At 42.5% G+C, this 24,900-nt stretch overlaps 1 protein-coding gene across 3 annotated transcripts in view; it reads right to left on the bottom strand.

The window, feature by feature from the left end:
- RUNX2 (RUNX family transcription factor 2) overlaps positions 1-24,900 on the bottom strand; it is a 220,173-nt gene that overhangs the window by 11,472 nt on the left and 183,801 nt on the right. The window contains exon 8 of one of the 3 annotated variants that reach the window (XM_035560155.2): positions 3,030-3,423. The exons of the other annotated variants lie outside the window; for them this stretch is intronic. Within the exon in view, the coding sequence (XP_035416048.1) occupies positions 3,311-3,423 (113 nt within the window). The 3' untranslated portion in view covers positions 3,030-3,310. Of the gene's footprint in view, positions 1-3,029; positions 3,424-24,900 lie in introns of those variants that run through there. 3 annotated transcript variants of the gene reach the window in all.

The raw sequence follows: 24,900 nt of genomic DNA, 5'->3' as shown, positions 1-24,900 counted from the left end.
ATGCAATCCTATGGTTTTTTGTAGCCAGTGAGTCAGGTCTGGAAATTCAGTACACATGAGTCAATAAGATTTCAGGTTCTTATGGAGAGTCCAGCAAGGACATTTTTCAACCAGCAGTGGACAGGCCTCTGTTGCCTATGCTGCATGGCTCTTCTTGGGCTGGTTAATTAAATATACTACGTCCAGACTGGGTTCCCCCTAACCTGTGTCATGTTATGCTGCAGGTGAGATTGTCCTTCTCAAAGACTTGTAACGGCAGCATTTTCCTCTGAAGTACGGTGACTATGTCTTTCGCTGGCTTTCTGACTGCCCTAGCACAAGGCTTCTGCTAAGCCTGATAGTCCATATAAGAATTTTATATCATAGAAGACTGATGATAGTCTAGCAGTCCTCGTCTTGTACCTTTTCTCAAGCTCTTGAAACAGTACTTAAATGCAAAAGACAATGAAAAAGAGTGTGGGAAGTCTCTTCTCCAACCTTTAGTGGAACCAAGGCAGTTGGCTTTCATTTATCATCAATTTTTCAGTGAAAGGGAGAGGTTTTGCAGGAGGCTATGATTAGGCACAGCAGAGAAGAGCATGTCTACAAGAACAGTTTGGCTGTTGTGCTGCCTAAGACTCTGCAGGCCAAAACCTCCTTGTCAAGCTGAAGGTGGACACTTTGGCTGTACAGAAAAGAGCCCCTAGATGTGAAAATGGTAAGGGAATGATCTTGACTTAAATATATGAGAAAAGTAGGAACTAACTTGCAGAATCCATTAAATTTTCATATATTTCCCAGTATGCTTCATCCCCAGAGGGATGGTGCCATTTTTAGGAAAATAATGTTGTAAAAAAATCCCCTGAAACTGCACAGCCTGAGGTGTTTTTTCGAGTGTTCATACAATGAAGAACTGCATGGGCTGTATCTTTCCTACAGAGTTCATCTGGATGGGAGACAGCCATATCTGAACACCTGAATTATGCCAGTCTGGACATGAGTTATCTCCCAGAATGACCCTACTGCATCTTTTTCTGAACTTACCCGAGTGCATTGGGAGAGTCGGAGGGGAGGAGGCATATCTCACAACTCTTTGTATTTAGATACCCTGGGATTCTTTCCCAATCTCTTCTGTCAGATGTGGGAGAACTTGTTTACTCCAAGGAAAGGCTTTCGGGAAAGTCCTGAAAGATTAGTCTTACTCGTGATCTAATCTGGGTCCTCAGTGCAGAGTGGGTGAGTGCCAGCCCATGGCCAGACAGGACACAGGGTGCTTATTTCCCTCCTCAGGGCTCCTGGCCTGAACTGAAACCCCCTCCCAAGTCTGAATGAAATTTTTAACACATGTCCAAAGCAAGATGGTGCCCCGAAGATATACCTTTTGTCCTAACTTTCATTTCAGCTGCTAGATATGCCCAGGGAATCGTGGCAGGAATCATGGAAATGCTGTCTTCACAAAGACATTTTGTCTCCAAGAACATTTTCATTTTACACCCAAGTCTAGCCGGAGGTGAATTCTTTTGTTTAATGAAGAGCCACAGCTCCTTTGGAACAAAATGTTCTCCTGTAAGCCGGGTGAGCCTCTGGTTTTATTGAAGAACAGTCCTGCAGACCAAGACAATGCTGTACTTCACTACCCTTTTTGAATTACCACTCTGTCATTTCCCAGAGGAACATGATCGGCCGACCACTAAACTCTGCTTTAAGATCTTATGCCCGATCTAAATGAGACAGAATGAAGCCCTGGAGAGATTTCAACCCTTGCTTTGTTGAAACAACATTGCTTTGTTTGGAATGTATTTGCCTTTGTACTGGGGAATGAAAATGTAACCCAGTGCCCAGTTTTGAAATATATAAATACAGTGCTTCCCATATATATAAAGAGGTCCATGGCATATGTTTTTTGTTCTTACTTTTTGTTCTTTTTTCTCTGAGATCTTCAATCAGTTTTGAAACCTTCCAACATTGAGCCTTGTGCAGCTCAGTGAAGGAGGAAGGTGTCATTTCTGTGTTACAGGCTGGAACCTAGTTAGGAAATCTGCAGCAGACTTGAAATGAAACCCAGACCTGTTCTGCGACTACAGCCTTAGCCTTCCCCGATGTCCTGTTCGATTACACAAGCCAGTAGCCACCCAAATGTACGTGACACCTGCTCACAGCTTCAGCCAGTGGTCACAATAACTTGATCCTGAGCCTTCCCCGTGCTTTGCTTTATTACCCTTAGATTATGACCTGAACAGATTTGCGGATATGATCCACAATCATGACGCGTTATGGTTGAATCCTGAGCTGCCAATAGTTGGACAACTGAGACTGGATCTTCTCCCTACCCTTTCTCACAAATCCACTGCCGTTTTAATATACCTTAGGGCATAGTTTTCATGAACCCAGGCCCTTCCTTTGCTATTGATGGTGGCAGAATGCCTTTATCAGCTGTGTACCAGCAGTCAAAAAACAGGGTGTGAAGCACGTGATGAGGGTGGAAGAACAGTGCTAGGAGCTCCCCAGTCCCTCGACCCTTTGCCTGCCCACCATTCCTACTGCATGTCCCCCTGAATAACCATCTGGAGAAGACATTCACCCACTCGGAGAGCAAACAAACACGTCAGCCCTACACAGAGGAACTCCTGTCTCTCCGTCGGAGTCCGCGTCCCTTGAATACCACCAGTGCCAACTCCCATCTGATATTTTGGGCTGCGCAGGGTGGGCTTGGACACCCGCTGGGTGGAGGGAGACACCTCGGCGGGGCAGGAAGGAATGATTCAGCCGCTCCTTGCTCTGAGTCAATATTTACATAGGGGCCCTGAGCTTGGGGCAGGGATAGTCTCCCTCTGGGGACACATTCCCACCCTTCCGAGCAAGGTAACAAGAGCCACGAGCCCGAGAGGCTGCTAGCAGCCTTCTCCTGGGAGCATGCCCTTTTTTTTTTTTTAAGCTGCATTTTGGACACAAACTGGCACGCTGTGGCTGTGTCTCTTTTTCTTGCCTTTTTTTTTTTTTTTTTTTCTAATTGTAGTCTGGAGTTTTCCTTAATGGGACAGAGAAGTCTTTGAGACTGGAAATGTGCTCTTCTCTTTGTTTCTGGTAAGACATAACACTGGTCTCATGGGACCGCGCTCCAACAGGGATATTTTAGTTCTGCCTGGCTCAACTTCGTGCTGGCCCGCGGTCTGATTGCTATTTGTCACTGGGACTGCAAGCGCCCTGGAACAGAGACTGCCCTCACTGCGGGTGCTCTTCTAGACTGGAGCCCTGAATTTGGCTGGGCTTCCCAAGCGTTTCCACGAGGCAAATAGTAACACTAATTTCAACTGGACACTGTACTCCTTGCTTACATTCCTAAAGGGCTCTGTTGTGCTCCTTTTGCCTTCTTCTCCACGTTAAATGCATTGCTTGATTTCAGCCTGGGGGTAGTTGCATCCTGCTGGCAGATGGTTGTATTCTCTGTTTGAGAGATTGAAGATGAAAAAGCACTTTGAGATCCCTTTGATAGATGGAGATTCCCTTCTGGCCCAGTCCCCGGCCATACTTTTGAGAAGGGGTTGAGTATGTCCCATCCTACAGAGCTCTGTCTCTTATATATCAGGGTGAAAAAGGAATAATTTCATTGGCGTCAATGTCGTTACACCAACATAATCTTGGGAGAAGGAGAAGAAATAGCCCTGCAGGGTTTTTGGTTTTGTTTTGTTTTGCATTGTTTGCTTTTTTTTTGTTTTCTTTTTTTTTTTTTGGGGGGGGGGGGGAGTAAGGGGGAAACCATGCTGACTGTAAAACCACAGCAAAATTATTTTTAAAAGAGAAAAATCTCTTTAAGACAGATCAGCCCCTTAAGAAGAGAGACAAATGGAATGAAATGCTACAGCTCAGCAAGCTCTGCGGTATTTAGTAAATAGGGCAGTTTGCTGCAAAGGGAGGAGCAAGTAGCCAAAGACAGGATAGCTGCAAAAAAAGAGAAAGACCCAGAAAATGAAGTTGTTTATGAATTACATTATCAAAACTTCTCATAGCACAAGAGATGAGATTGTAGGGGCACGTATATTCTCAGCATATGCATGGAAAAATGCAAACCTCAGTAAGAACCACTGAGTAAACCTGAGAAAAGAAAATGACTGTGCCTGGAAATGTTTAGGGGATGGTGTTTGTCAATTAAAGAAATGAAAAGCCACCGTTCGCAGCTCAGTACACAGCAAAGACGCAGGCAGACTAAGTCCAAAGAAGATTTTTCTTTTTTTCCAGTAAGATGAATGCAGGGAGATCTTGCCCTCCTTCATCTGCAACTGATATTTTTGTTTGTTTGTTTGTTTTTGTTCATAAAACCTGGTGAATATTGAAAGGAGAAAGTTTGCTCTATGTGGCTGGGCAGGGGGTCACAATTACTCATGACACCAGGTTCCAGTTTGCCTTCAGGTTTGTTGATTTTGATGACAAGCCTTTACCACTCGGTTTCTTAGTTGTGTCAGTAGCTTTCCCAACAGCGCTGTGATGCTCTTTGAGTTGCACTGCGCAAACAGGAGACCAGCTCAAGCCAAAAAGCATACATTGAGCTCCGACTCCCAAGTAACCTCATACTTTGACTATGTTTGGATCCAGCCTCATGGTTTGGACTCATCTCTAGTAGAAATACACCAATGTCTCCAATGATGTATTTTAATGGAAAGAGGAAGCTTTTTAAGGGCACAATGCAAGCACACTGTTGGGGGTGGTTCCTCTATATGCCAAGAAACTTCTCATTCCTCTGGGAGCTGCTTTTTTACTCGTGAGACTGCCTTAAAAAAGGGAGAGAGGGGGATTCTGGCAGCTTTGGGAACTTTAAGCATGCCAGAAGGAGGAAAGACCAAAGGGTCAGCTGCCCTGTAAAAGGAGGGCTGCTTGATTAACTTTATGGAAAGAAACTGAGCTGTAAAAAGAGAGCATTTTGTTGTTAACAAGGAAGTCAGGAACACATTCAGCTGGGTAGTCTGTGCTAGGTCAGGAATATCAAGAGACCAAAGTCAGAAGGAGCCTGAACGCAACCAGGAACACAAGGAGACCTGGACTGGTGAAGCAGCGATGTGGAAGAGCCAAGGGGCAGCTGCTGAAGTCCATACATGAGTCAACAAGCAAAGTCATGCTTGATCCCAGCTTAGAAGGTAGACAGTAAGGCTTCCAAACAAAAAGAAAGAAAAACCCTGCATCTGTCTATACATCTGTTCTGTAGGTGTCAATTATACTGGTGACATGGGCATGTCATGACAAAAGAGACAAAGAGCCCCTTTTGAGAAAAAAATGTTGCTCAACCTCTCTGGGCATCATGAAAGTGGATACACCTTCAGAAACGATTACCAAAAGCCCAAATAATCCCCAGATAGCTCACACTACAGCTAATACTTTCAATGTAATAGCAGCAGAGGTTTGGAATAAAATGCACAGTCCAACACATTGCATACGATGTCAAATAGAGGCACTGCTCTCAGCCAGCCCTTGTGGCATTATAATTAGAGATGGGGCTCAATCAAAAATCCAAATGCGGAGCATTGCTGTGAGTCAGCCAAGACGTGCACACCAACATTGTCATTATCCTGAATTTTGTCATTTATAATGAAATCCAAACACTGCAATCTTCAGGACGTTCAAAATTTTGGTCAAGAGACAACCCCAAATTTGGAATTTATCCTTGCTCTCCAAGGCCCAAATTCAGTAGTGTTTAAAAACATATCTGTGAGTCTACAGGATTTTGGAAACTTCACTTAAAAAAAAAAAAAAAGAATGCTGCATGAAGTTGAGCTTTCCAGAACAGAGATAGACCTCAGCATCTTATGCCCCCCTAATGAGCACACATCCCCAGTTCAAGCAACCCTAACTTGACCTAAATGAAAAACACTTAAGCTCCGTGTCTATGTCTGAATGAGGTAACTCTGATGAGAAAAGGGTTTTTTTTGTCACAGAAAAAAAAAAGGAAAAAGAAAGGAAAAAAAAAAAAAGAAGCAAACAAAAGTCTTAAAGAGGAAACTGACTAAAGTGATTTAAAAATACGTAACCAAGTCATGGCAGATGCCTGTGAAACCTAGAGTTTTGGTGTAAGATCTGCCAGTTCTGCTAAGCGCACCATGTAGCACAGCTCCCTTTCTCAGCCTGTGGGAGTATTCTCTGCACAGCATGTTGAGCTAAAGGTGAGATGCGAACTGTTGTAGGAAACATCCTGGTTCATATGGATTTCTTAGCTGACATACCATATTTCAGTAAGGAAAAGTATTTTTGTAGCAGAAGTGGCTGGGGAGCACCACAAAGAAAATGCACTTGATCTTAGAGAAGTACGATGGCACGGAAGCGTGTTGGTGTGCCAGGCACAGCAGGGGCAGGGGTTGCAGTTCCCCTCCTGCTGGCCAAGGGAACATTAACAGGCAATGCTCTTTGGAACACCAATGTACAGCCAGGCCTGCCTGGGGAAGCCAAAAGTCCAGTGCAATGTCCTGTACCCACGCAGAGCCTAGAAAGACCATTATGAGCGCTTGTACTCTCTCTGCAGGTCGGTTCTTTTCATCCCCAGTCTTCCTGGTGCACTGTGAGGAGAGCCACTGTCAGAAAACTAGAAAGCCTTACCACCTATTTGCCAAGCAGCTGTTCCACTAAAGTCCAGATTATCCTGAAAAGCTGAGAAAGCATGTGAATTTTGGTTGAATTCACAGTTTTCTTTATACATGTGCTGCAGAGATACTGTATGAAATGAGCAATTCTAAGAACCATAGCCTGAGAAAACATACTCAGACATTTTTTTTCTTACTTTCTTTCTCCATAGAAGCAAATAAAATCATTCAAACATCCCAGTTGCTTACTCCAAGCGTTGCACAGCTTTGGGGATGATCATCCTCAGTGCATCAACATCTGGCCTCTGCACCTCGTTATCCAGGATTTCTCTTCCTCCCAGGCATGGCTACTTCCATATGCTTCGCAGACAAGTTCACAAGCACAGAGTCACTAACTTTTGCCAATATAGCATGTGCACAAGAGATAAGGACTGTGCAGTAGGAGTGGTATCAGCCCCTGAAGTAACAAGTTTTAAGAAATCCCTGTGAGATACGTTGAACAAAGATGGACCTGTAGTCTTAGCACCAGTATCCAGAAAGTGTGTTAAAAGGTAGGTAAAAAGGGGAGTCAGTAACTCCAATTTTAATTCCTGCCTGTCTCATCGGTTTGGCTGTATAGACTTGGATATCTGTACTGGAACTAGAACCCTCAGGTCACTGAGAGCTTTGTCTGAATGGGGTTGCTATCTGCCTCATGATTTTTCTGTCATCCAAATTGTCCCTATCTAAGGGTAATTCTTCCTTCCTGCTGGTACGGCAATTCTTAACTCCATGTTTGCAAAACTCTTTACAATTTTTGAATGAAACATGTTAAAGAAGTGCAAAACAGATTTGCCACCTTTTTTGTATGGAGACGTTATGAGGTCTCCTGTGATTGTGCACGTTTTTGAAGATCAGTCAGCTTTTCCAAAGGATTATGCAAAGTGAAAGCCTACAATAGCAGGAGGTTGGGATCAGTGACCCAGAAGGTTCTTCCAACCCTGTGTTCCTGGAGGCTTTTCCAAGACATACTAAAGAAGTTAAAGACCACTTGTGTGGTCTGAACTTAATACCTTTGATACACACTTCCCATTGAATTTTTTGTGACCGTCGTTTAACAGGGTAGAGAGCAGGGGAGGCATAGGGCTTCTCTGTGAAGGTAGGAGAAAGCACTTTCCACAATAATGAGAGAGAGCACCTTACAAGCTAGCTGACAGCTCAGGAAACTGAAGTGGACACACATGCCAAGAAACACCTCAACAGATGCAAACAACTTCATCTCTCTGCCCTCAAGACCCCACCTCTAGAAGCACCACGTGCGTTACCAATGCCTGCTCAGTCCTGGACCTCCCTTCTGAAACCCAGCAGCTACAGCAGTTATGACGGTGGTTTTGTGGTGTAGACACCTGTCCATATGAAACTAATCTGGGACCACCAAGCTCATTTTCTTGTGGCAATTTACCAGCTTACCATATGGTAATAATTTTTGACACCCACTGTCTCAGGCTGGATTAAAATTAGTGATACAGTAATGGAAGATGCCTTGGTTATGCTCTTAGCCAAAGCCCATACTTCACCTAGCTGGAAAGTAGGCAGTGGTGTTGCTTCCCGGTGTTGGGCAGGTATAGTCTCACCCTACCTCCAAACATAGCCCAACTGAGAAAACCAACAGTTCCTGATTTTCAAATGTGCTTTGCCAGCCAAAATGTCAACCGCATGCCACCTCCGAGAAGGCCACAATTCGGTGGTTGCACATCAGACCAATTGGCCCATATTTATAAAGTGCTTTGATATCCCAGATGAAAGGACAGTATATAAATACCCCATTCATTTAGGTTACATACAGTAGCAGCAAACAGAAAAATCATTACCCACAGGGTTAGAAAGGCATATTCCTGTTTATTAATTGAAGACCACATAAAGAATGCTTGGTTAAAGTGTTCCTTGTGGAGTGGACATTTCAGTGCCTGTCCAGCGAATGAAAATAATCCTGAAAATTTGCATGGGCAAATGGCATAAACATCAAGTTTGCACAACTCCTCAGAACAAAATTCTCTTTAAAAATGCAGATTTGTTTTTTATATGGGACTACTCTTGTTCCTTACAAGCCAATGAGAAGTTAGGCAATCAGTCTTTTGCCAGCTCAGGATTACAGTGAAATTATTATCCCAGCAAATAATAATCTAAAAAAAAAAAAAGAAGAAGAATTGCTATACTGTGAGCATCAGATACTCAGCAACTTCGTACGCTTCACACTAAACCATCTAAGGGTTCACCGTGCATCTAGGTTTTCTTGTATGCATATAACTGAGTGTTTGGGACTTTGGGACCTGTATTCCTCACTTCTTTCTCTATGTATCTTTGAGATACATGACCATCTCAGTTCATTTGGAAAACTATGTTAAGTAAAACCCTTTCTGCCTGTCAACTTGGTATCAAAGTGCTGAGTAGATACCCGTTCACAGTCCCTGGGAGCAAGCAGTGTCTTTCATATATCATAACCATAAAAATAAATAAATTACAAAGCAGAAAGAAGATAAGGCACAGGTTTAGGCTGCCTTTTGAAGATTTATTAAAACAAACTGATATTTCTTATAATGTGCATGTAACCAGAATACATAATTGACAATGATAATCATTAACAGGTACTAATGTTATTTCAGAACAGAGGATGGAATGAGGCAGACTAAACCTCCATGCACGCAGTAGAGGAAATCCAAGCTGCGATAATTAAATGCAAATAAAGCCTGGGGGCAAAAATTCCTGGTCTCCCTAAGATAAGAGAAATGTATTTCTACCATCTATACTTCATTTATTTCTCTTGAAGACTCTAATTTGTTTTTAAGCTAATAGATCAAACATTCTTGTCACAGTTCATACAACTGTCTCAAATATGTGAGAAGTACCCGCCAGGCGAGGACCACCAGCAATTTTTATGATTTCTTTACACTACAAATATTTGGCAGAACTGAAATCACCCAATAAAATAAACCTGTGGATTCATCTGCAGTTTTAGACTCTCTCCAAGTATTCTTTGGACTCCTTCCCAAAACAACTGATGCTCATGATATTCCAATATCAAATGAAAATATGTCCTAATTTTCATGTCTCACTACCACCATCTGTTATTAAAGAGAAAGTCTTCTTTTTCAGAGCAGGCCAGGTGGCTTGGTGACACCCATACCCATGAGTGAAGCTCTGGTCCGTCAGTGCTTCTGCTCCTTGGTGCCATTGGGCCGGTTGGATTCAGCCATAATGCAAAGGCACAACCATGGAGCAGTGGTGGTGGAAAATCATTTCTTCCAGTACCATCATCATCTGCCAGCTGGTACCCAAAGAGCTGGCAGCACTGGCACATTGGTGTCTCCATCTCTACAGGAGAGAAGCTTGGAATTTAATTATGGGCAAGAAGGGCTTTAGGGAAAGGTTTGGGATCCTCTTCGGAAATGCCTTTGGCAAAAGGTAAAAAAATGCCATGTTTGAAAAGTCTTTTCAGCACTAGTGACACTGCAGAAGTCTTCAAATGAAAGCACCTCAGCACTACAGAAATCTTGTAGTCACCTCTAAGAGACCAATCAGCTAATACTTCAGAAAGTCAATATCTGAGCTTTATAGATGTTCAGCTCTTCTTACTATTACATCTATGCATTAAATATGAGTAAAGTCTTTCTCCTCCAAACCAACAAGGAATGAATTTACAAACCTCCCCAGCCTCCTGCCTGTGCCTTTGACTTGGAAAACCAAACTATATCACCATTTATCTACCCCAACAAGGCATCCGGAGAGCCGTTCCTGAATGTCTGAGGTTGCTCTTCCCAGGTCCTTCAAATATTTTTCTGTCCAGAGATCTCAAGCTGTACTGTTCTACCAAGTAGGCCTTGCAAATCCCATAAACTACTATACAATCTGGTGCACGTTGTCGATTTAACATGTTTTCCAGCAGAAAGGAGGATGACTTGTTTTTATCAGTCTCCTGCCTTGTAGGTATTACTTTTTAAGGTTATCACCCACTCTGATTTTGGTAAAGCATCCTAATTTTATGCGACTTGTCTCACACCTTGTTAGACTTGCTGGCAGACTGGTTAATATTGACTAGCTGGCTGAAGAAAAACATCTTTATTCATGTAATACTCAATTAAAACTTCATTGTTTCCCATGGATCAAAATGGCATTTTGATTTAGTAGCATAGCTCCACGGCATTCATATCAAGTCAGGAGAATAGGCAAGTACAGCTACTCAGAAACTTCCCATCTTGGTGTTTTTTGTGGTTGTCGTTTCCTTGTTCTGTTGTCGCTTGCTTGTTTGTTTTTAAATACCAAATTGTTTTGTACAAAAACAGTGCTGCTCTTAGGAAAGCTTAATTTTCCTGAAATGTTTCAATTTTCCATTAGGAAAAACTGATGGAAAGAATTTAACTTTGAGTTCATATGATCCAAATATTGTTCAGGTCAAGTCTAAACAAATTAAAATTTCTGTTGGTCAAGCCAGTTTGACATGAATCTACTTTAGCATTACGTGTACATGCTGAGAGCTCCATATCTGTTATGAAACAATGGAGATTCACTCCAACAAGGAAGCCCAACCGATAAGATATAAAAGCCATAAGAAAATAACCTGCACAAGGTGAATAAGCAATTTCTGAAAATACAGCTTAGGGTTGAAACAGCCCAAGCAAACCAGACAAAAAAAGTCGTCTTTTTTTTTTTTTCCTTACACTAACAACAAACATTTTTTCTGCAAGCATCATGTTTTATAAAAAGTTTCTAACAGTTTCTAGTTTAGGAAAATATAAGGATGGAAATGAATGTTTAAAGGCAGGACACTCATCTAAATCTTTGTTCTAGTGGCATCTTCTCAGATACACAGAACTATTCTGTTAACTGTCAGGAAATACTGGATCATTTCCTATGTTTCCTATATTTTCCTATGTTCCTATCCTATATATACTAGAAGACATTATGTGCTGTCATTCCCATTCCACAGGTAGGAAACTGAGACCACATGAGCACTGCTATGTGAACAATATGGAAAAGACTGAGGACATTAGAGTGTCTTTGTTAAGTGGCAGATTCAAGAAGAAGAGAAGAAAAACAAAGACATGTATCTTCACGAAATGTGCAGTCAATCTGCAGGGCTCACACTGCAAGATGTTGTAAAAGACAAATGTTTCCATGAGGTCAAAAAGTGACCAGATATTGGCAGCTTGTGTAGACATGGGGTGAAGAAGAAAGGGGACGTTTTTTGAAGCCACATTGTTTTTTGTGATTGTCTCTGGCTGAACAAAGGTCCCTTAGGAGAGGGGAAGGCTGTCTGTGAGCTGCTGCCCGTCTAGATCTGTCCAGTCTCACTGTGTCTGCCCTGTTCTTGGCCCAGGTCGCTGGCAGCCCATCGAATCTTTCTTGTTCTCCTTCCATGACACATCCCAGCTGCAATGCTAGGTCTTTTATTACAAGTCTGCAGATGGCTATAAGGGTTGGAAGCTGGGATATGTTGTGGCCTGAGACCTTTCTGCAGACACATCTGAACTTATCACCAGTGTGCATTTGCCTGCAATATGAACAACTGGAAGTGGTGACCAAAATGGTCTCTTCTAATTTTATAGCTCTACTGTCAAGATCCCACAAACGTGGTGTCAATCATAGAGGTCTACACCACGCCAGTACTTACTGTGAAGGGGCCTTTTTCAGTTCTGGCTAAATGCTGAAAAAACTATTTCTTAGGGGTTACTGTTCTTCAGGAAAAAGTCTTTCTATCCTTCATCTACTGTCTACACAAGCTGTCCATGTCCTCCATGTGACAAGAAGATAAAACAGGAGTTTGGCTCTCCTCTGTATGCAGAAGCAAGTAGGCTTTATGATAGAGGAAAATTTCAGACATGAAGGGACATGGCATGAAGACCCAAGGAAAGCTGAAGATGTACAGAAATGGTCAACATTTGCTGAGTTTCCAGCAGGTGCAGTTTATAGCACCCTACACATTCAGCCAAAACAACTCTCAGATCTTCTGCTCAAGTTCTGAAGAAAATTATTTCAGTGCCAGCATTGAGACAGTCTGCTCTCCATGACTCAGAAATTGCAGATGGAGATGCTTCCACCAAATGCCCACCTGGATCAGCTCAGTGAAGACATATCTCCTACAGATTGAAGTGAGTAGACAAAACCTGGCAAGTGGGAGCTGCATAAGTCTCAAATCCTCCACAAGCATCCTGTAACCCACTCACCATCGGGTTAAGCTCCTATTGAACATGAGCAGAGCTCCTTACATGTTGTGCAACACAATGGAAAATTGAGACCATACCATAGATGAGGACATACAAGTTACGTGGTTTGCCTGAGGCCACACAGTGAGTCAGCGGCTAAATTATAAACTTGGGAGTCCCTGGCTCCAAGTCACTTATTCAATCTATGCTGCCTCTAAGGCATATTACATTGGGGGTATTGTATGGAAATGCCATTAACTTTGAAGAGCAGTGTACAGTAGAAGCAAGCAAAGTAAGTGGGCTTTATTGTGGGCTGTTTTTTTTCCTAAAAAAAAAAAAAAAAAAAAGCATGAAAAAAGTGACATGAACAGTTTTGCAAGCCTACAGTGCAAATTAATTTTGCACAATTTGATTTTGAAACCTCCCTCCTGAACTAAAAAACCTAAACACTAAGTTTCAGGCAAAAATGGACCCCTCTTTTCACTCTTCTTTTTTTTTTTCCTTCTCTCTCTTTTTCTTTTTCTTTTTTCTTTTTCTTTTTCTTTTTTTTTTTTCTTTTTTTCTGGCAATTCTGTTAACCCCTGAAAACAGAGGTTTAATATGGAAATGCTGACAGCTCCTTAAGCAGAGCATCACATTTGCAACACTGTAATTATGTCTACTTCAAAATGTTCCAAAGAAAACAAGATTTTCTTGTTCAAAGAAATCTTGAATGGTTTTAGACACAGAATTAAATCATTCAGACCAAAAAGGACTGTGTTAAGCATGCTGAACCAGGACTGTACCAAGGAGATGTGGAAAAAGATAAATGCAAACTGATTTTACAATATTTATGTAATTAGATCCACATCTCTGCTTTTCTCTGTTGAATGAGTAAAGACCAGATTAACCTTATTATTATTATGTTTATTTGATTGACTTAGGAATTCCATCTGGATAAAAGAGAGTCTAGATGTCTCTCTTCATTCATGCCCAGTGTGAAGCCAATCAACATGCCTCTCTAAGTAACAAATTTGTTTTATGTCATCTATCAGCAAGATACTACAATATTGGATATAGTTTTAGTTCAATGCATGACTGCTCCTTAAAGACCACGCAGTTTGGATGTTTCCATCCTGCATTCTTATGTCCCCACAGAAAATTGCTTGTCAGATTTTCCATTCTGGTGAAGATGGTTGTAAGTAAATGTGTGGTGCAGAAAGTGTGCATGGCACATTTCAATGAGAACACAATCAATATCTCAGCACCGCTTTTTTTTTTTTTTTTTTTTTTGGTGGGGGGTATTTGCTTATTTTGAAAGACTTTCTTGGATCCTATTTCTGTTCTACAGAACAAAGGCAGAGATGTGCCCAGGTACAGGATTCCTATAGTGGTGATCAGGGAGTAAGAGAGAAAGGGAAGATTTCTTCCACCACTCATAATGTTTGATTTTGATTGTTTTGACTATTTCATGCAAATAATCCTTTCTAACAATATTCACTGTATCCCCAATTAGCATGAGTAACATCAGATCAAAAACAAGGAGGAACTTGGTGTCAGCCTCAATGTATTAGTAAGGGGGAAAATGTTTTGAGTTAATAGGAGAAGCCTTTGCAAATGGATTGTTACTTTCTTTGAAAAAAACTATTGTACCATCTAATTAAAAACCACTGTCAAGAACCTTCTCCTGGTAGTCACCCTCACTTCCCAGAGAAGGACAATGTAGTGGGCTGAGACTAGGACAGGTTGAATTTATTTCCTAGCTTTACATAACCAAGACAGAGCCAAACAACCTCTCTTTATCATCCTTAGCCTGAAAAACAAAAATACTAATTTCCTCTTCATTTTTATTTACTCGGGTTGCCATCATTTCTGGGCAGAGTCTTCTTCTGACTATGTGCAGTGTGACAACCAGTTCAGACCTCTCAGTGCTAATCGTGGGTGTGCAGTTAATCCAAAGCGATGGCCACTGGAATCCAATCGCCAACAGTTGTATCGTCAAAGTGGCCATTTTGTAACTGTAAATGGACATCTCATGAATGTTTCTATTTTATCTGATTTTCCGTTTCTTGCTTTACAGGAACTGGCCATCAGACTGCAATCTGTATGAGGCTCTGTGTTATCTTGTTCGTAGGCTCCCTTTACCGCACGGACTTGCATTTGACTTCCTCTCGTGCATTATCACAACAGTCTCCAACTCACGCTCTTTGCTCTTCTGTTGGAGAAATATTGTGTAACTCACAACAGTTGCACAGCAACCCTTCCCCCACGGGGAAGTGAGCCTCGAGCCAAATGAAAGCTTTGATATTAAGAGCACAGCAATGTATAAACCTATAATAAGGCACTTGGACTGCAGCTCTCCTTTCAGAAAACAACAAAACAAAACACTCCTAATTAAGCTATTGGCTCGGAGGAGGTACCAAGTCCAAAATGATTTTGACTCCATATGGAATTTATATGGAATGCAGTATGCAATAAACACCAGCACACCCAGATGTGGATGTTCCCCAGCTGTCTGTCTGCTGCTTTGATGGCAAGCTACAAAGGTCCTTCCCTACACAGTCATCTCCGCTGGAAGCACGAGGTGACTCCGCCGTGCTCACGTATCAAACCGAGGAGTGGAAGGGAAACTTTTGAAAGTGAACATGTGAGCTTACAAACTCAAACCTTGCACTCAGATTTATTTTCCACAGCGGGCTCTTACTCTCTGATCCCTCTCAAGCTGAGCGACGGGTCACGTTGGTGAAGTTCTTGTGAAGCACGGCCACCAGCTCGGAGCTGTCGGTGCAGATGTTATTTTTCCCTGCAGCTGCTGGGGGCAGTAGACAATCAGTCCTGGCTTTCTCTAACCTGAATGACCTGGGTGTGGATCGTATACGGGCTGCATACGTGCCCTGATGCCAAACAATTTTGCAAGCCAGCTGCTACATCTGGGAATGTGGGGGAAAATGAGTCCTGCTTTGAGAAATGAGTGTTTCGGTAGTCCCTGAGATTGGACTACGGCACTTCTGATCGGGGCCAAATTCTGCTCTCTCGACTTGCAGTATCATTTAGCCAATGCCAACTCATTTTGGCCAGAATTTTCCTGTTTTCAAGCTGTAACTATACCAATTTTAGAGTTAGCTGCTGAACTTTTCTAATGAGTTCCAGGAAGTGAGTTGTACATCCCAGGGTCAAGAAAACACATTCGTTTTGGACACGGGCAAGAGCCAGAGTGCAGGCAGATATTAACAAGACAAAGTTTTGGAGGTTATTTTTATACTAATAGTTACCAGAGATTTTTCTTTTCTCCCCTAAAGCCCAACCTGCAGCCTTCTGGGCACAGCAAGTGCTGGATGTCCAGTTACTAGCAGGGCAGGCACCAAAATGTGTGTCGGGCTGCACGATGTGGGAAGGCCATTGTGCTGATGCACAGCATCAAGGAGCAAGGAGCTGGGTTCAATCAATGCACCAGCCACTAATTATTATACATTTTAGCATACTGTAAGATTCCCTGGTCTGCACCAACAACTGTGAACAACTTTAAAAGTATTTAGAAGTCACCTCCACCCTCCAGCTCTCCTTCATTAGAAAACTACCTGACTTTTCCCAATTCTGCCACCTTCCATCTCTTCTTTGCTCTGAAATATCCAAGCAAGAGTCACCTTTCCATAAAAACAGCATGGCATTAACAGTTTGGGGCTACCTTAAGCAAAGCTTAGGTGAGCTGAGTTAATGTTCTCAGCCCAGCCTGAGACCTCTGATAGTCCTCCCAGGTCCTGGTAGCTGTCCTACATCTTTGGGTCTGCTTCTGCCTGCTCACAATGTTTCAGTTGCTTCTTCTAATATGCAGCGAGATGAATGCAATGAAAAGCAGAGATTTGCGTTGTAGCTGCCTGCCCCTGGATTTAGGCTTAGAGCCAGTGGGGAGAAATAGCTACACTGAGGGTACAACCCACCTTTCCTGAAATAAATAGTTAATAAAAGAAGCCAGGTTTTGTGTAATTTTCATGTTTTGTAGGAAACATCTACTCTGTGTGCCTCAGCTTCACTCTCTACACTTGTGATTAAAAGCTTGGGGCTCAGATTTTTTTTTTCTTTTTTCTCTAGAATACTTATACTGAAAATAAATGCATGGTAGCATACTGGTCCCCTGCTTTGCCATACTGGGGACCAGCCAGAACAGCCCTGCCTGCCTCCTGGGCAGGGCTGGGACAGGGAGGTGGCTGGTGCACACCAGGGTCTTTCCCCATACAGGACTGCACCATGGTCAGGTAATTGTAGACGTCTAGTACAACAGGTGCCAAAATGCTACTTTAATAAAATCATTGCTTTTAATAAGAATACGAATGAGGAGGAATGCCCAGTAGCTAAAAGGCTAAGCCTTGATCCTGAAAATACATGCTCGCATGAGTAATTACATGCACTTAACAGTCCTGCAATGCTCTGAGAACTTAGGGAAGGTACTGATTGCCTTCGGTTCCCATGGGCTGCAGCACAGACAGGGAGCCCCAGACTGCAGGGCTGGATTCACTCTGCATGAGGATGCTCATGTTCCTGGGTCTGACTGGGCTCAGAGCCCCAGCCACAGAAACCCAGCCATACTTGATAATATCCTTTTTTTTTTTTTTTTTTTTTTCTTGGTAGCAAAAATGGACATCTGTGGAGAAATCCCCAAAGCAGGCTTTTGTTAGTTAACAGGACATGGTTCAAGTTTTTCTTATCCTGCAGCTTCCTGGCTTCCAGACCGACACTGTTGACCTGTGTGACATGGTGAGGATCAGCTGGGTCTCAGGAGGTTTACCAGGGGTTAGTGGTTCTCATATTGGAGCTACAAACCCAGCCCTGCCAATCATGTCAACCTCTCCATTCATGCCAGGAGAATAACACAAGGTCCTGTTCACTTTCCTCTTAGATTTCACATTCTCATTAAGACTATTTTTTCCTTTTTGAATGATCACCCAGGGATAACTGGACAGGGGATTATTTTAACAACTAAGCTCCAAAACTAGATCATTTACATTGCTTGCTTCTAGCTGGCCTTCTTGTCTACAACAGACTGAAATGATAATCAAAACTCATAACATATGATATATCCAGGTGTTTCATACAGTGGCCATATATTTTTCCCTGGAATTGCGATGTTACTACAAACAGCATTGTTTAACAACTGTATCAGAGAACTTCTAGGAATAAAGAGATTTGACTGAAGGAAAATATTCTAACAAAGGTTTTCCTGTACAAGCAGTCGCCCTTTGACACAAACACAGCTCCTTATAACTTAATATTTTTAATAATAGGTTTGTGAGCAGGGCAATGAAAAGCTCCAGCCTGGAGAGCTAACATTGCAGGGAAGCTCACATGGGGTGGTTTTTCTGTTCCACCCCAGAGGTAGCTGCATTTCCACTCCATGACTAAGCAGATGATACATACTCAGGGCTAGACGGATTTATTTTACCATACAATGTGGGAGCAATTCCCCAGCTCTACAGGGTGGTTAGCACCTCACAGCATGTGAAGGACATTTAGTCTGAGTTGGTGAACACGTATCAATGTATTTGGGGATATGGTGCAGTGTGACCCTTCTGTTTCTCTCCTTTGGGTCAACATAGACTTGGCTTCTGACACTTTCCTCATTTTTTTCTCAGTTCTCAGGATGGCAAGGAGATTCACGAGGGTATGTCATTGCTGTTGAAAGCCAAATGTATTCTTCCTTTTATTCTTGCATTTTGCTTAATAATCAGCATGTAAAACAAACAAACAAACAAAAAAATGCAACAACTCTGAGGCACCACCGGGTCTGAGAGGCGTTTGTGTAAGTGGCGGAGGTGAGCCCATGGATCCCACCTCCCACTTTCCTCATAGCACAAACTGCAGGATGGTTGGGAGCCACCCAGGTGGGCTCCAGCACAAGACGATGACCTTTCCACAACAAATAATGCTGTAGGCCATGCATACAGGCAGCTCTACTGCTAAATAGGGCCTGGAGCAGAAGTGTTCATAAGTTTTCATTAGGAAAAGTAGGAACTCCTGACTTTTATTACTGTCAGCTCTGCACACGGACAGAGAATTCATTGGAGAGGCAGCTCATAGCAGACGTATTGTACACATTCTTATCCATTTTATGATTGATACCAAGAACAAGCTACCACTTTAAATAACTTCATTCCCATTGCCAGAGCACTGACTGCCCAGCACGGAGCTTTTACCACGCACAGCAGGCAGTGACCCTGCTGCTCACATGGCTCTCACAATCTCAGCGAGGGCTTATGCAACATCCCTTCCCCGTGGGTCCAACAGCTCACACCTGCGGATTCCTACAGGGTTGCTAAGTCCTCCTTTGGCAAATATCCATTTCCACATGTCATGTTGATTTCAAATTATGCCATGGAATTAACTCATGCAACTATTACAAAGGTCAGAAAATGGCACCTATACACTAACTGCATTGAGTGAGAGGTAATTGTCCTATTAAACATTCATTTTCTTGTCTGTATTATTCTGTGTAAAAGCTCTATCCTTCATCTCGTTATCTATTCATACTATGTTATTGGAAATAACTTCAGCTTCTCCTTAACATCTTTCTGCTCTTGATGTTGAAATCACTAGTCCTCAAAACTGCCATCAGAGAAGCCAGCCTCTGATTCACCCTCCTTGCACAGGTATGTGGGGCTGAGCAGAGAGGGACTCAATGGGCCAGCAGATGCCCTGCAGACCTGTGTTTCTATGAAGAGTAAAGACATTTTTTCTACTTGTGGGTTTCTACACACAGATAAAGCTTGGAGGTGAGGGCTCAAAGTATTGTATAATTCATACCCACAATGAGGGACAAGCTGTTGTGCCAAAGCAAGATACATTTGGATCCTACTCTACAAACCAAAATTGCCTTTTTCCACCATTTCCCATTGTACAACCATTTCCTAGTCACCCATAACCATCATTACTAGCTCTTTTAGAACATTACTGTTTTTTCAGATCTCACTCTCCTATTAAATATGTGTTTTGGATTATTTTTCCCAGATTTATTAGTTTGCCTTTTTCCAGACAGAATCTCATTCTGTTTCCTGCTCATATTTCTAACCTCTGGTTCCATTAGTGTTATTTCTCTGTCTTCACTTGGTTTACAGTTCTTTCCAGCACAGTGTCGTGTGCAGACCTAGTTAATGCACTCGGTTACACCTCCTTCCAGACCATTAATAAAAGTATTAAATAATGTTGCTGCTAGCACAAATCCATGCAGCACCCTGCTGTTCACCCTCCATCATCTTCAAGACCGCAGCCATCCATCATGTGCACCATTTATCACCAGCAAACAGATTTTGCAAACTAAAGCCGTTCTGTTTGAATTACACTGCTAACTCTGGGTAAGGACAGAAAGGAAGAAATGTCAAGTGGCAGTGGCAGGAAGAGGTGGGACAAGGGCTGGATGATGATATCACTCAAACCTACTCCTTACCGATGAAGCCAGATGGACTGGTAGAGAGAAACGCAATCCTTCTCTGCATCCTTCTGTGTACTGTAGCAGAGTTTTCCCTGATGCACTCTGGTCTGGAACTAGGGACCACATACTTGAGGAAGGAACCATAAATTATCCCAACGGTTGCTCCACCAGCCAACACACAACAGGGATAACAGTCACCAGCTGAAGAGAGATACCATTTATTTCCACATAATTATTTCTGGTAAGAAACGATCACATTTTCAGACATGAACTAAAATCAAAGAAGTTCAAAGCAGAAGTGCTGCCACTCTGCTTGCTGCAGTGAGGGATGCTGGTGAAGCTGAAAATCAAAAAATCCCAGGCTGCAGCAGGTAATTACCTGGGTTCTTCTACCATTTCTGAGCTTATCCACTGAGAGGGAGGCTGGCAGAAAGGAAGGAGAGGTTCTTTTCAACCAGGATTCCTCTTTAGGAAAACAACATATTCCCCGCATATTTGTCTGGACCTGTGGCACATAGAGCTTGGTGTTGGGAATCTAAGCATTGCCACACCAAATTGAAGACCTGTAGTCCAACAGGTCCTGTTCTCAGGTGGTGCTCAGCATCTCCCAACACACCATTGGAAGAGGTGGAGCTGTCCCTTAGCAAGAAAAGTTGGAATAGCCTCAGGGTGCTTCCTCTGCCCATGTTCTAGGAATTACTACCAAGCCTTCAATAATGTAAATCTGTTTTAATCCCCAAAGCATGGCCCATAATAGCTTTTCAGACTGTTTGGTAGAGTTGTGAGAACTGTGGATTCCCTGGCTCACAGTGGAAGTGTCTCAGACTCATCTGTAGAATAATGAGCTCCCAGAAGTCCGAATTCAGTGGGAACAACAGGGATTAAGCCAATGAGAAAATCACATCCAGAGGCAACACATGTGAAATAGGATGGCTGCTCTGTCCTGACTAGTTAGTCAATAGTCTGGGCTCCTGCAGAGATGTTTCTACTAGGAGAAGAAACTTTTCTGTTTCTTGAGTGTAATCCTGATTAACTAAGAAATATGCCCATGAAATCCCATTTCTTTAGATGCAGTAGAAAAAAATGAGAGCAAGCAGTTGCTTTGCTCTGAAATATCCAGACTTGCTCCTGTGCCTGGAGCTTTCAGTACCCAAAATCCCATTTGCACTCCAGAAATCCTTTAACAATGCAAATGAAATAAAGAAACTTGGAATTAGGTAGACTTAGAATTACAGAGCTAGAGTTTATCAGGGTAGCTGGCAGAAAAGGAAAAAAAAAAAAAGCCTTTTAAAAGAATATAAAAGTATTTATTGACTGTACACACATTTTTAGCCCTAAATTGAATACACTGATAAATTTTAAAGGAATTGGTTAATGAGCTTACCAAAGCACTGGTAGTTCAGTTTTGAACAGCTATGGGAAATGGAAGATAGAGGATATAAGGAGGAAATAAAGGGAAAAATATTGAAATCTTTGTTTGTTTTTAATTAAAAATAGCTGTTTGAGCAATCCAGTCAACTTACATTTCATTTCATTGCTCAGATATTATAATTATGGCTATAATAAACAAGTCTGAACAGAAAGCAAAAGAGCAAGACAGCAGAGCATAAGGCTGAAAAGGGGGTAATAAAAACATGAGCTATAGAGAACATGACTTCAGTCAAACAAAAGCAGACACTTTCTTAGCTAAAATCTGAGAACTGCTGCACACAGAGCTGCATAGACTAGAGGGAACATAATGAATTTTAGCACAGTATTTGAAAAATAAACAGATCACTTATCACAGAGGTCTCCTGCAGCGGATCAGATCCCTGCATCCCACACGCACTGCTCCAACCAACCATTGCTTCTGCCGCAGCATTCAGGTGCTTCTTGTCAGAGGATCTGCCCCTTTGCAGATCGTGCGCTGTGATTGTATCAGATCCCATAAACCGGCTGCTCTTGGGTGTGCCAAGCTACTTACATCTCCCTGGAAATTTTTATCCCACGCAGGTATTATTTGTCCTCCTGGGTCTGAGCTGAGCTCTTGTGTGCCCCAGCATGGTGCAGCTGGTGGCTCAGCACTGCTGGGCTGGGTACGATTGATTAATAATCAAACAATGTTTTTTATCTTTAAATATTTCCTTTGTTCACAGTGTTGAGCAATAATAATAATTTAAAAAAATAGTTGTTTTTCTATAATAATTTTAAATATTGAAACTGCTTGCGCAAAAAAGGCGTTAAGTCTGATGCACTTCCAGTTGTGTGCTTGCATTTATTTATTTTATATTACTTTATGTACTTTATATCCCCATGCCATTTAATCTAATAGGGTAATAAATTTCACTTTCTGTCCTAAGCTATTGCAGAATTGTCTTCAAGTATTAAATAGCTGCTAACTGCCCAGGACTTGGGGAGTTGATCCTTCCTATTTAAGACATGCTTCACCCTGCCCATAGGTATTTTGGTGGGTACCAAGTGTCAGCAGTGAAGACAGCAGGGTGACTGTGGATTTAAACACACCTGCCCATTTTAACCATACCCGACAATGACACTACCTTTTCCTACTTGGAACTACGTACAGTATATTTTGTCATTTTATTTCTCACTTAAGCGAGCCAAGGGGGTAAAGCCATTACAGTAGAAGAAGTTGCCCCTGCGACACTGCACAGCCACCTCCTACTCCCATCTGGATGCTGATGGAGGCTCCTCCATCTGTTCCACAACTGTTTATAATTAGCTGATGATTAAACACGCCAATATCGGGCTGCTCTCTGAGCCACACCAGGGCACATGAATCAAGCCAGGGTTTCTCACCCTCCTCCGCTGCCCCTGCCCAGCTGTCCACGCTTGCCTTACGCCAAGATTGTGAGTGCCAAGAGACAAGAGAAACCCTTTGCCTCGTTTTTGTATAATCTGAGGTTGCGGCTTAGGCTGTCAGTGATGGGGACCATGGAATCACAGCATCAAAGCATGGCTGAGGTGGGGGGCACCCCTGGGTGCCCCTCTCCCCCAGTGCCTGAGCAGAGTGCCCAGTCCCACTCCCTGGGCTTAGGGAGCTCTCCAAGGAGGAGCCCTTGGCCCCTCTTGGGGCAGCCTGTTCCAACAGCAGCCCTTCAGGAGCAAAACTGCTGTGGAACTTAGATGCAAATGTATTCATTCCCATTAGAAAGACAGAGACCATAGATGGGCACATGGGACAAAATGAGTAAGTGTTTGCTGCTGCCCATCTATCAGGAATGTGTTTTTTTCTTCCATTTAAGAGTATTTGCAGAATGCAATCTCTGTGCAGGATGTGTCCCGCATGTTGTGGGATGCATCTGCTTCTTAATTCAGATCTTACAAAGCAGGATACAGCTGGCAGATTTAATGAAGGGGCCTTTGCAGTTGCAAGAAGAGGTAAAACAGCATTTCTTAAAACCAGAACAAAACTATTGCTGTCCTCCAATATGTGTGTCCTTATCAACAGCTGAGATGCCAGGCACATCCTACCCAACCAAAAAGAAGTTTGTACAGCCACTAAGACTATCATCAGAACAAAAAGAAATTGGATTTTTTAATGCAGAGAGCAGTCTGGACCTCTCCTTGCTGTTAGGAAACGTAAGGAAAGGTGTGAACCTGCAGTCAAGTAGAGAATTTCCTGTTCTCTTCTTGGTTCCCCACACCTTTTGGCAAAAGGCAGGGTTAAGATTGCAAACTGAAACACACCAAAACATTAGGTTGTTTTAAGCAAGAGTTTAGCTGCAGCTAACTTGCACTGGTGAGGATGCAAATCCTCATTTGCACAAATTGAATTGAATTAATTGTGGCTACTCGGGAAAATAAATTAACTACGTATTAGAGGCAAGATCTAGTTATCAATATATATGTTTGCTCCAGAGAGCTCCAGAAATAATTACACCAGGTTATTTCTGAAAATATACTATAATTTCTAATCTCAAGGTATACCATCTTTGAACTTTTAGAAGCTACGTAAATTCAGATCCAGAAGTAAGTTGGCATCTAATTCCTATCTACATTCCAGTTGATATCCCTGGAGTTCAATGCCTGGATGCTATTCAGGTATGAGCCTGAACTATAGTATTATTAATTGCATAGTAACAACCGGTAGTATTAATGTTATCTAACTGCAGTGCAATATCTACCCCTGGTCATCCTAGACGACTTATTCAGTCAGTGGAGAGAAGGTGGCAATGCCCCATTTCTCTACAAAGCAGATACCCAGATTATGTAGAAAACTCCTTCTAGAAGTGATTGCTTTTTTCCACGGAGAGTAAGACACCCCAAATCAGTGGGGCTTTTTCCTGACAGACTGCTCCATCCTGCTGTCTCCACTCTCAGAAGTGCCCTGGCCTTTAATAGACGCCCATAAATTAGGACTAAGTCTTGTGGGGGAGGTCTACAGAAACAGCTCAAGCAGTGCTATCAAGTTTCTGTTGCCACTTTTCTCAAAGGTGACCCCCCCTTTAGCACAATTGTCTTGAGCAAATGGCAAAAAGACCTGTTGAGTCATGCAGTACAGGTTTCAATGCTGCAAGCCCACAAAAGAATCCTTCCAAAGACATTAGCATTACTCAAGAGCTTAACCTGTGTTCAGCCAGGGTTTTCAAAGAGGATTATCATGGACAGCACTACTGCTAGTGCTACCCACTTGGAGGTATCTCGTGGCTTGGCTCTATGATTACTGCCCACTGGCTCCAAGAAACAAAAATAGCAAGAGATGTTACAGAGGGGGTTACTGATACTTATTCCTACCTCATGATCTACAATCTTTTGATATTTTTGACAATAAATTAAGCTA

This window comes from Cygnus atratus, chromosome 3 (assembly GCF_013377495.2).
Source record: "Cygnus atratus isolate AKBS03 ecotype Queensland, Australia chromosome 3, CAtr_DNAZoo_HiC_assembly, whole genome shotgun sequence".
NCBI lineage: Eukaryota > Metazoa > Chordata > Aves > Anseriformes > Anatidae > Cygnus > Cygnus atratus.
This window is presented reverse-complemented; position numbering and strand designations above follow the sequence as displayed.